We start from the raw sequence: 11,535 nt of genomic DNA on the forward strand, positions 1-11,535 counted from the left end.
GCACAGAAGTTAAATTCTAACTATGTGGCTTTTAGCAAATTGTGTCCTCCCCTGACACTGGTCAGGGCCTCTTCTTGCTGGTTTAATTATTCTAAGACCCAGATATGACAAGCTGATTACAACACTGGTAAATGTTTATCCTCCTTGAATTGGGAGCACTCGCCCTTACTCGCGCTGCTAAACCCCCGGGTGTTCCTGTTGTGTGAGGAGCCAGACAGTGCCACCCTCTTCCTTCAGAGGAGCAGAGTCCCTCCTCACCTCTCTGAAGAGCAGCTTGGGCAGGGGAGGTTTTCCTCCTCTCCAGTCCTTACAACAGGCCCTTAGAATTATAGCTCAGCCATAATTCCTCTTCTTGCCTGCTAGAACATTTACAATTGCGTGAACTATTTCTCAGATGCAGGAAATTAAATACTGGAATATTGGCATTTTGTGTCCTTGCTAAAACCTAGTTCTTTACAGAGGCTCAGAGTTTTTCCAGAGCCACTCAGAAGCCTCTCTGTAACAGCAGAATTGACCCACTGTGTGCCAGAGCAAGATGCCACATCTCAGTGGGCAAGAGCTGATGAGCCTGCAGGAACTAGAGGGGAAAGGAAGATTTTTCTTTGAGCTGAGGGTGGAGGAAGGACAACTCTGGACCTTTCTGGAAAGGTTTCTAAACACTGTGGCCAGTTTTTAACATCTGGCTATTAAAACAGTCCCTGCAGAGCTCTGTTCCTCTTCCTCTTGCTGTCTGTGTCCCTCCTAGAATACTCCAACTGCTGTCTCATTTTCATCTGGCCTCACACTATTCAGTGCTGTAGGGTGGAAAAAGCAAGCCTTAAATGCCTAGTAAAGTTTTAATTTATTTTCCTAAAGAGGAGGACAATCCACCTAAGATTTGACTACAAGAAATGTGCTTTGTCCAGGCCCAGTATGGAGCTCACCCAACACCCTGGACTTGGAGGGATTTTGTTTTCAGAGATGCCCTGTGTTGCACTTGTGTGATCCTGGAACTGCAGATTCACAAGTGCTTCTTCAACCTTTATTCCCAATCCACAATAGTTTATAGCAAGGTTAATGATTTACCACACTTTCCCTCTTGTGGACAGCCTTTAGCAGGAGGGGAGAAGTAAGGCAGGTTGAACACAATCATGCTGTGGAAAGACATGTATAAGGAAATGAGTTTTTAATCTCTTGTAAGACAGTAAAAACTTCCTCATTGGGAACCAGTAAGTTTGAGAAAGACCAAACAAAATAAGGACCTTTAAAATAATCAATTACCCAATATTTTCTTTTCAAACCACTTCTAATGTTTTTGTTTGGTTTTTTTTCCCTGCATTTTTGACCAGAAGAAGGAATGTATGTTGGTTATTAAAGTGAAACTGTACAATCAATGATCTCAAGCCTTGAAACAAAAAACTTTATCTAGTTTTTTTGGTAGTATGATGATTGTCATGGGAGGGATGGCTGTGTTGGGAAATTTCCCTGCTCCTGGCATTAGATTTTGCCACTGCCACAAATGCTGCAGGAAGCTGATGTGAAGATAAAATAGCAGGGAGCCTTAGGGCTGTGAAAGAAACTGCTTCTCAGTATTCAGATCCTTTTGCAAAATTTATTGTACAGCATCTGCATCAGTTGGTAGTGAAGATCTCATCTCCAGAACAAGACAGACACAGTATTCCTTGACCCCAACAACACCACCCCAGAAGATGGGGTCTCCTTTGTCCCTGACTCTTCATTCAATGAAATCAATCTAGGCACAATCAGAAGGATGAGTTTTCCTAGTCACTGCTTTTTATTTCCTTTCCAGAAAACTGTAAAGCAAAAAGACCAAAAAGTCTCATGTCATATAGCAGTGAACACAAATATGAAAATGTTTTTACCAGGTTATATAATGAAAAAATAATGTGAAGTATTCAGAGACCTGGAAAGAGAAGCAGTCACACATATGGATTAAGTTCTCCAGGAGAGGTGTTCCTTTTCTCTGTCTCGTCAGTCCCAGTTACTGTCAGGGCTCAATCCCACTGAAACCCAGTGTTCTCCAGGCTGAGGAGACACTGCACAGCCATTGCCAGTGAGGAAGGAGAATCTGCACACTGGATTTGCCCACTCATTATTTCCTGCTGCTCTGCTTTCTTTGCTCATTGCTTTCTTTCAGTGCTGACATATCCCTGTTTTTCCCAATGAAAGAATCTCCAAGACTGTAAACAAAAATATTGTAAAGATCATAAATTGGGGAACATTGCATATAGATTCTGCTAGGCAAGGCACTCTTCTTTCACTGGCTTAAAGACTTAAACACTTCCTGTGAACTGGAGCTTCTTCTCTGGGAAAGCTCATTGGCACTGACTTGTTAATAAGGGCAGATCATTTCAGTGTCAAAGCTCTGTCCTCTCTGCAAGTTTGTTGCACCTCTGGACCTTCCAGAATCACTTTTCCCAACTGTGGAGTCCTGGTTTTGTCAAGCAAGTAGCAGATCCTGTGTTTTCAGTTTACAACTGCAAGCTTGGAGGGACTGACAAAGATCATATTTTCTCTATAAACTGTGTTTGATTTTTTTCTGCAGAGGAATTAATTCATCTCATATTTCAGGAGCTGGAGAGAACCACCACGTTTATGCTGCACCCTGTACTGAAGGTGATTTTTTTGTGGATCTATGGATTCTCTCTTGCTTAGTGAGACTACTGGGCACTACAGTAATAAAAGAGCAAAATATGAAGTGGAGGGTTTGTTCTTAAAGCCTAGTAACAGTCACCACTGAGCAGTTACTCTGCTGTGGGGCTGCCTGTCCCTCCTTTCCACGGTAGTTCAGGCGGTTGAACTCCTCCATGACCTGCAGCATGGTCTTTCCTTTGGTCTCTGGCAGCACCAGGAATACAAAAATTGCCATGGACAGACAGTATGCCAGGAAAATGATGAAACAGAAATTACCAAGACCTTCCTACAGGAAAACAAAGAGAAAAAAATGTGTTCATAAACATTTATATTGATTTCTCTCTCTTATGATAAAGAGTTTCTGGGTTTGTATTTACTAGAAGAACTCAGTCAGAGACTTAGTTGATGTAAGTCCTGTTTCAAATGACATCTGCAGTGTTGGTGCCTCTGTCACTGCAGCTGTGCTGCCTATGTCACTCTAACTTGTGTAGAGTTGATAGAATTTTGTGGGTTTGCTGCATTTCCAGTAAATACCTGGTCAGAGGAAGAAGCCATCAGAAGTGCAGTTAATTTGGGCTCTGTCTGTTGCACAAATTGTTGATAAGAGAAGCATGCTCTGGGTTCAGGAGGGGTCCAAACACCCTACTTTGCTTACCACGATGAAAGGGAACACAAGTCCAAGGATGAAGAGCTGGATCCAGTTTGTAACACCATTAAAAACATAAGCAGCTGGTCTGTATGACTGAATAAATATTTCTGTGATCAAGGGGCATACTACTCCACCTGAAAAATATATTGAAGAAAGAAGGAAGCTTAGAAATTTTGAAAGATGCTTCTGTACCTCATATTTAATTTTGCTGCATAAGTTTTGCTGCTTTAAGTGGCCTGGAAGTGTCTGAGGTGGTGCTTGTCTCTTCAGAAAAAAGGCATTTGGGAATGCAATGGGAGAAGAATTTTACCATATTATGGAGGGAAATATCGACACCTGTACTGAATCAGAAGTGGGGATTTGTGCCTATTGTGGAACAGCCACACCTCTCCTAAAGGCTGCAGTGAGGAAGGAATGAGTGAATAAAGGAAACCATTCCAGAAGAAAATACTGACCTGGCCCAATGCCAAAGCTCATGATGAAAATAAAGACAAGTGCAACAGAGCAGTATGGTACCCAGAAAAAGGAGTCCTGTGGTAGGAAATGAAAAGCAAATAAAATCAGAAATTAAAATTTGATTTATCTAGCTCCATTACAAATGTTGATCACTACTATGCATATCAAGGTTTAACACAGATCTATTTCTTCTACTTCCAGAAATGTCATGAGATAGCCTTGGCAATGATCTTGGTTGTGTAAAGCTATGGCTTTAATCATTATGTACATGGCTGGGAATAGACCTCTATGAATATGATGGTTAGCCCCAAAGATACTTCTACTCACTAAAAAGTGATTTGTAGGGGGGGGAAATAATCATGATATCTGTCATACAATAAAACATGGGCACAGTTCTAATGCATCAGAAGGGTCTTACCTGTAGGAAGAGGGTGACTGTGAGGAGCCCTAGAGCCAAGGCCATCACCGTGTAGCTCTTCCACAGCAGCGTCCTCCTCCCTGCGCGCTCAATGAGGAAGCCCTGCAAGCAGGAGGAGATGCTGCAGCTCCAGGGACATCCCTGGGGAGCTGCTCTGGTCTCTGCCTTCACTGGCCAGCCAGGGAATCACTGGGGAATTTGCACCTTCTCTGGGAGCCTGAGCAGGACTGGGAGCGCCTGTGGGAGGTGCAGGGCTGCAGGGAGCAGTGTCTGTGCACAGCAGCTCAGAGCTGCCGTTCTGCAGGCAAAGGGGAGCCGGGCAGGGGAGCAGAGTGGGAATGCTTACACTGTTAATTGCTGGAATTCCTACAGCCCCGAGTCCTACTGCCCTTCCTCCAGGGTGGAACTGGACTCCCAGGTCAGGCCCAGAATGGCTTGTGATTTTAACAGAAAGACTCAGCTCTTTCCAGAAGCTCAATAGAAATGTCCATGTGTGCAGGATGTGGGGAGAGAACTTTATCTGATTGGTACCATGGTTGACTTCAGGCAAAAATTTGATTCCTGAAGCTCCATTTATGGTATTTCTAAAGATCAAAATGTGCAATTCAGCTGAAAAGCCACTTACACACAGAACTGTGGAGAGGATCTCAGTGGTCCCAACCCCCAGGGAGACATAGTGGATTTGGGTAGGGGGGATTCCAGCCTTTGTAAAGATACTGTATGCATAGAAGTAAACCTGGAAAGAATAAAAATTTGTGAAAGCTGTACACATGTGGCCATGTTTACACTAGCTTCTGTCTTTTTGGACAGAAATTAATTAACCAGACCTTAAGAAAATAGAAAATCATCTTATCATGACAGGGCAATCCATAGAAATGCCTTCAGAAAACAATTGATGAAACAGTTCTTGACTTATCCCAGGTCCCAAACTTCCAGGGAAAAGATTGTAATAAGCAGTAAGAGCAGATCCCTCCTTAGGGCACTGCTGCAGTCATGGCCAGCTCCTTGCAGAGGTTACTTTTGCTGAGAAGCTTGTGAGCCATGCAGAGGGCAGAGCGAAGCACTGCACGTACCACATTGGTCCCGATGAGCTGCATGCATGAGACAACGAGGAACAGAGTGATGAGCTGCCAGCGCACTGCTCTGTCCCTCAGCAGGTCCCAAACGCTCTTGGCCTTCTCCCCACGGATGGCTTTCTGCTCTGACATCATGTCATCTATTTCAGCCACATGGTCCCCATCTCCCCAGAGCTGCTTCACAGCTGGAAGGAGAGGAGGAGAGGTGTCCAAGCTCACCAGCACAGACATGAATCCAAATTATTTCCTGCTTTGCAGAGTATCTTATTAGAACTTCATTCTCTTTGCTTGTGTGATCTTCCCAGAGATCTGGGATCAGGTATGACACAGGTCCAGATCAGTGCTGTCTGCTTTTACCCATAAATTTTAATATGACCTCACCTTTGGCTGCTGACAGTCTTTCAGTAAGTCACACTTACATTCTTTCCAATCCTTCCCTGCATACTCTCCTGCTAAAGGTGCAGTTCTAGTACACACTCCAAAGCACAGACAAGTTATAAAATAACTCCTACATATAAAAAATCAGCTTACATCCAAGGAGTTCTAACTTTGACAGTTAAACACTCATGGTGGCTGTTGCTTGGTTTCTGTTGGCAGCTGCTGTTAGGTTTAGAACTGGGATGCTTCCAGACAGAGCTGGACAGGGCAGAGCCTGTCCCTCTCACACAGAAAAGGTATCTATACTCTGTTCAGGGCAGAACCTGCACAGCTGGAAATACAAACTGTGTGTGATCACCTCCCTTGGACGACCCTGGCAGAGGGTAAGGGAAATACTAGTGCCAAGAGAGCATTAATATCCAAACAGAAGAGGCTGACTTTCATTAAGCTGAAGGTGCTTTCAGAGCCAAAACACCAAGAGTCTTTTTCCCACATGTGCCTCTCTTTCAGGTTCATCTGGGGCTTTCCTGTCTTTTCCCCTTTTTCCTGAAAGGAATGATTTATGGCCCTTTTCCTTACCTTTGATGCATCCCTCCTTGTCCTTTTGGTCAATGAGCAGGTAGCGGGGAGAGTCTGGGAAGAAGGGGAGGGTGAGAAGCTGAACAAGGACAGGGACTGCATTGGCTGCCAGGAGAATTGGCCAGAGAGCCTCCACTCCAAGAACTTCTCTGGAACAAAAGCAGCAGGGTGAGAGGGGCTGAGGAACCCTTTGTGCTGACCATGTGAGCAGCAGATCCAGGGGGATCCCCCAGCCCTGCTGGGTGTCCCAGCTGCTCCCACCAGGAGTCTCCAGCAGGGAGTGCAGAGGGCCCTTGCCTGCAGCACAGGAGCTGCACGGGGTCAGCAAAGCCACCTGTGTCCCCCTGCAGCAGCTGAGGGCTCACAACAATCCCAGAAAAACCTGCAGGGGCTGAGCCCTCTGCTTCTGATCCAAACAGGCTCCCATGACCATTATTACACCAGCCACGAGGTATCAGGCTGGTACTGACTGCCCCAAACAGCAGCCCTTGGGCACAGGCATACATTGATATATGCAGGTATTTTAATAACAGAAGAAACTGAGTGTGTTTCAGATTGTCTTACCTGAGCCCCAGAGCAAATCCCGCAAATTTTCCAGCAGCAATGGAGGTGGAAGCTGTTATGGCAATCAGCCCACGGAGCTTCCTTGGAGCACACTCCCCAGCATACATGATATGGACATTCTGAGCTAAACCTGCCATGACACAGGACTGTTAGGGCAATGCAAATCCTCGTCCTCTGCGGCTTTGGAGGGGACCACTACAGACAGTGCCTGTGGGGGTTGGCTCTCAGATACACTTTTATCTGTGCTGAGGATGCCTGGCATGAAGCACATGCCTTGGTGCCTTTGCTGAATATTTCACTACCTAAGAATGGGCCCCTGGGAAGTTTGTCCTTCTGCAGGCTGGCCTTCTCTTACATTGCTTCCTACAGCCACCGTGGCTACTCCCTTTAGTCTCAGATGACACTTTTCAGTGGCTGTTCAGATGCTATGTGCCTCATTTTCTGCTTGAAACCACCAAGTTGGCAAATCCTGTACATTCTATTTGCTCAGTGAATTAATTTTTATCTTCTTTTTTTTTCTTCTTTTTTTTTCTTTTTTTCTGGTTGGTATGATTTTTATCCAACTGCTCAGGGGTCAAAGGCACTGGCAGAATGTAACCTTCTGAGGCATCTAGAAATTAGAATTGAAAATTCTAATTGAATTGGCTTGAAAACCATTCTCTTGTCTGTAACGTGGAGGGCAGCATCAGCCACAGAGAAAAGCAACATAAACAACAGAGGCCAGTTCTCTATTAAGTGAGCATGCTTCCCTGAAATATTGCATTTAATATATATTATTATATTATATATATATTGTATTTCACATAATTGACAATTGCTGCCAATTCAGAAATTGCAGTACCTTTTCTATGGACTGGATGTAAAAATAGAAGAAAGAGAAATGGAGATGTCATACATTAGTAATTTAATTATGTTTGTGGTTTCTTAATCAGTTAAAAATGCCCTCAGCAATCATGTTCTCTGCAGAATGTAGTGAAAAGTCTGTGATCTGTGTACTCAGGCTGGTGAATCCTTGTGACCCTCAGTCACTGCTCTTCCCCCTGTTTAATACCACAGGTAGGAATGCCAATTTACCTCCACAGACTCCAGAAAATAACCTTCCAGCAATGATCATCTCAAAAGATCCACACAGCCGGCTGAGTCCCATCAGAGCTGCGCCCAGCAGAGCAGGGATGTTGGCAAGCAGCATGGCCTTCTTCCTGGAATTCATTCAAATTCATGTTAGCATAAATACTGCCCTTGCCTCATTCTCAGCCTGACAGGAGTGGCACAAATTGTACCATGGCTACAGACTCAGTGCTGCCTTCTGAGATCAGCTGAAGTAAATGGGAAATGGCAATGGGGAAACTTGTCACAGACTGATAAGCTTATTGATGGTTTTGATGTCTTTAGTGGAGTCAATATCTGGAGAACAAGCTTTGTGAGAATCTGAAATTCTCTTTAAAATGCATGTACTTCTTGTATGACTTCCCTGGACTGGATTTGCTCCCTTTATCAGGGAGAGGGTGTGATTTTCCTTGTGATCATTGGCAGATTTTCCATTCTGTTTCTTCACTCTACTGGTCTTTAACTGGAAGCCCTGGGCTGCTCACAGTGCCCCTTTACAAGCAGTGTTTCTGCTGAGACACAAGTTATTTTTCTGCAGTTGTGGGTATAAACAGAAAAAGTGGTGTAACCACTCCTTCCTACCTTCCAAATCTAACAGACAAGTAGCCAGCAGAGGAGGAGCCCAGGAGCCCACCGATGCTGTAAATGGACACAATAAAGGACCACATCAAAGTGATCATCTGTGCACTGGGAGAGGAGCCATATCTCTTCAGCCAGGTCTCACGGATGAAGCTCTGGATGTACTTTAAAAGAAAAAAACCACAATGGACTCAGCCAACATGTTTTTATATTATTGCAGTGCTTTTTAAATTATCTTACCTGCTTTTCAGTCTTTTTGATACATTTCTATTGATAACCATGGTTGAAATCTTAGCCCCAATGAAATCAGCGGGAATTTTGCCATTAGCATCCCTGGAGATGATGTTTTAGTAATGAGATCCAGTGAATAAATATATCAATATTAAATATCAACTGTGAGTGCCAGTAAGAGAATGGTAGGCTGGTCTTCTGTTTCTGTGCTAAACTCTGATCCTTTTTTCTCTACCTGCCATTCCTGCTTGTCTGTTGTGATAGGATGAGCTGGGTGTCCTTGGTACCATTCAGGATGACAAACACCTTCCCCAGTTTTCCTCTTCCAGCTACAGGTGCTGACCTCAGTTCTAGAGCTACAGCCCTTCCCTGCCCTATTCCACCTTACAGCCACTTGGAAATAATGTGTGTGGTCAAGCACATGGTCCAAGGGACTCCCTGAGCAATGGAGAGAGGAGAAATTCCACTCAGCAAGGGGAAAATGGCTTTATGGGTATCATTCATCCCTCCCTTTCCCACTTCTATCACATCAGACAGAAGTTCAAACCTCATGAAATGCAAGAGCAGTAGAAAATACTCTTAGAACTAAGAAACCACGATAAATCTAATTTTGAAAGAAAAAAGTTAACCATTGCATATAGAGGCATGAATACCTGAGGACAGTGAAATCCTGATAGCTCAATCTTTCAGCTCTCCATGCTTACCTCAGCAGGAGAATTGATAATGGAGACCTGCAATCCATAGTGAAAAGCTCCAGTAATGCCCAGGACAAAAGCCAGGAGAAAAAGGTTGTAGCTCATTTTCTTGCAGGAAATAAAAACAGCAAGCAAACTGCTTTAGCTATCCAGACATGTCTCCAAATGTTCTGTGTTTCCCTTGGGAACTCTAACAACCTGAGCAATGCCACACACCTGCCTCCTCTGAGAGCAAGGAGCCAGCAACAGGAAACCACAGCTACTAAAGCACAGGACAGTGAGAACGCTGAGTACAGACACAGCTCCCAGAAGCCTCCCAGCACCCAGTTACACACTTCAGTGCTTCTGTCTTCAGCTTTGGCCATCTTAATCTGCACTGTCATAGTTGTGGGAGCAGAGTGCAATGTGTGAGCATTTTGTGAACCGTTCCATTTATTTGTCCTTTCTCCTCCTCCTTTCCCACTTGTTATCTCACCTAAATGAATGTTTTGCTGAGTGACTTGGCTGAGACTAGATAAACATTTGGGGATTGAAGGGCATTGTTGGTTTCATAGTTTATTCACCTTTTCTTAGAACTCTCTGACAGGAGGTTTAAGAATACAGGACTGCAATACATGCACCTCAACCTCTCCCACTCCCTGCTACAGACTGTCCTGGGGATATTCTGGCCAGCAACGAGAGCGTGATGCTGCACCTCTGGAATATTTCATATTCAAACAGTGACTGCCAAGCATTTACAAGCCAATTCCTAATCAGGGGAATGTCATTGCTTGAATGGGCATCAAACCTCTTCACACCAACTTGCATGCAAAGGTCATCCCCACTTGCAGCCTAGGTCTTTCCTGATGCTTTCTTTGGCTACTTTGGAAAAAGTTCCTTTTTATAAAGAGAAAGAGGAGCCTGAGATAATATTTCAACACATCATTTTGTTCTTTCTCAGTGTTTGAGCTCCCTTTGGTTTGTCATGAAGGGCCTGCTGTTTGGTTTGTCATTGTTGTGCTGGTTAGTGATGAAGCTGGGGATAGCTGCTGAGCTGTGCTCTGCCAGGGCTCTGAGCGTGCTCTGGCAGCAGCTGTGCACAGTGAGGGCTGTGGGAGATGAGTAAAGGACAACAAGGAAAGCACTGGTGGAACTCAAAGTCCAAGGACCGGCTCAAACTTGAGTGGGCTGGCTTGGACTCCCCAAGTTATAGGCTGGGTAATCAGATTTCACACTCTAAGGATAAGCTCCTGACTGATACCTTGAGCCTCAGTTCAGAAAAGCCTTTTCAAGCCCAACTTGGCCAGGACAGACAATGCCTGTGCACCCAAGTGTTGAATTATCAGTTGACTGATCAATTGGCTCTTTAAGAGTAATGGTCATTGGCTGAAAGCTCAAGTCTATATCCCTATAATGTACAGCAGATGCCAGGAAAGTTTAATGTCAGTTTTAAATCCTGACTGTAAAATCTTTCATTTTATCCACAATTTTCAAAGGGCCTCTTTATCTAGCAGTGTCCAAGATGGTTCTGTTAAAAGGCCTTTACAAGTTATTCAAACAACTTAGGGGTGCATTCCTTCTGGGGAGTGGCTGCCCTTGGTGCTTCCCCAGGCTTAGGATGCTGCATGTCTTTGGAAGAACCCCAGCACCAGCTGGGTTGCAAGTGAGAGCTGGTTTGTGCAGAGGAGCAGTGTTTGAGAACAGCAGCAGTACTAGTTTTCTCTAGTGTTGCTGGTTGTTAACCAATCCACCAGTGCACAATTATTTAATCTGCAAACAGTAATATCAACTGTGAGTCTCTGAGGATCGCTTTTCAAGATGTGTTTTTGCCTAACACTTCATATGATAAGAAAATGTGAACAAGTGTCATAGATTTCTCATTTGAAGGTGTTTTAATTCAATATCAATTAACCAACTTGTTAAATGCTTCCATTAAAATTTAACAACTTAAACCAACTAAAATATAACCACTGTGTTTGCTTAATCAGTTTATAGACCCCTGATTTAAGGCCATAGTCAGAAAAAAAAATGCTGGAAGTTGGAATTAATGTTTTCTGCCACATGTACTCACAGAACCAGCTCTAAAAGTCAGGAAGTCAAGTAAATGTGTGTCATTTCTCTCCAAGCCTGTTTCACACTGGCAGGTGCAGATGGCCTCTGCCTTGCAGGGCTGTGGGAAAAGTGGCACAG

General features: G+C 44.2%; 1 protein-coding gene and 1 long non-coding RNA gene across 6 annotated transcripts; one reads left to right on the forward strand and one right to left on the reverse strand.

Annotated features, from left to right (window-relative positions):
- Positions 1–1,577: 1,577 nt before the first annotated feature.
- Positions 1,578–9,471, reverse strand: LOC111936652 (solute carrier family 2, facilitated glucose transporter member 11-like). 5 transcript variants are annotated; one of them, XR_002868293.2, is made up of 12 exons: positions 9,376–9,471; positions 8,444–8,604; positions 7,829–7,953; positions 6,755–6,884; positions 6,191–6,339; positions 5,231–5,418; positions 4,783–4,893; positions 4,158–4,259; positions 3,739–3,814; positions 3,290–3,417; positions 1,904–2,920; positions 1,578–1,793 (listed from the first exon to the last, which is right to left on the reverse strand). XR_002868293.2 is itself a non-coding variant. In XM_086855761.1 (11 exons), the coding sequence occupies exons 1-11, from the start codon at positions 9,469–9,471 to the stop codon at positions 1,761–1,763; spliced, it is 1,299 nt and encodes a 432-aa protein (XP_086711887.1). In that variant the 3' UTR covers positions 1,578–1,760. The 5 variants fall into 5 exon arrangements, 3 of the variants coding, with proteins under 3 accessions (XP_086711887.1, XP_023793488.2, XP_086711886.1); XR_015277716.1 differs by having other exon boundaries at positions 1,904–3,168; XM_086855761.1 differs by lacking the exon at positions 1,904–2,920.
- LOC111936653 (uncharacterized) lies at positions 5,833–11,301 on the forward strand. The gene is made up of 2 exons (XR_015277720.1): positions 5,833–5,994; positions 7,811–11,301. It is a non-coding gene; the product is annotated as an uncharacterized LOC111936653 (long non-coding RNA).
- Positions 11,302–11,535: the final 234 nt, after the last annotated feature.

Source organism: Cyanistes caeruleus, chromosome 18 (genome assembly GCF_971803275.1).
Source record: "Cyanistes caeruleus chromosome 18, bCyaCae1.hap1.1, whole genome shotgun sequence".
NCBI classification, from domain to species: domain Eukaryota; kingdom Metazoa; phylum Chordata; class Aves; order Passeriformes; family Paridae; genus Cyanistes; species Cyanistes caeruleus.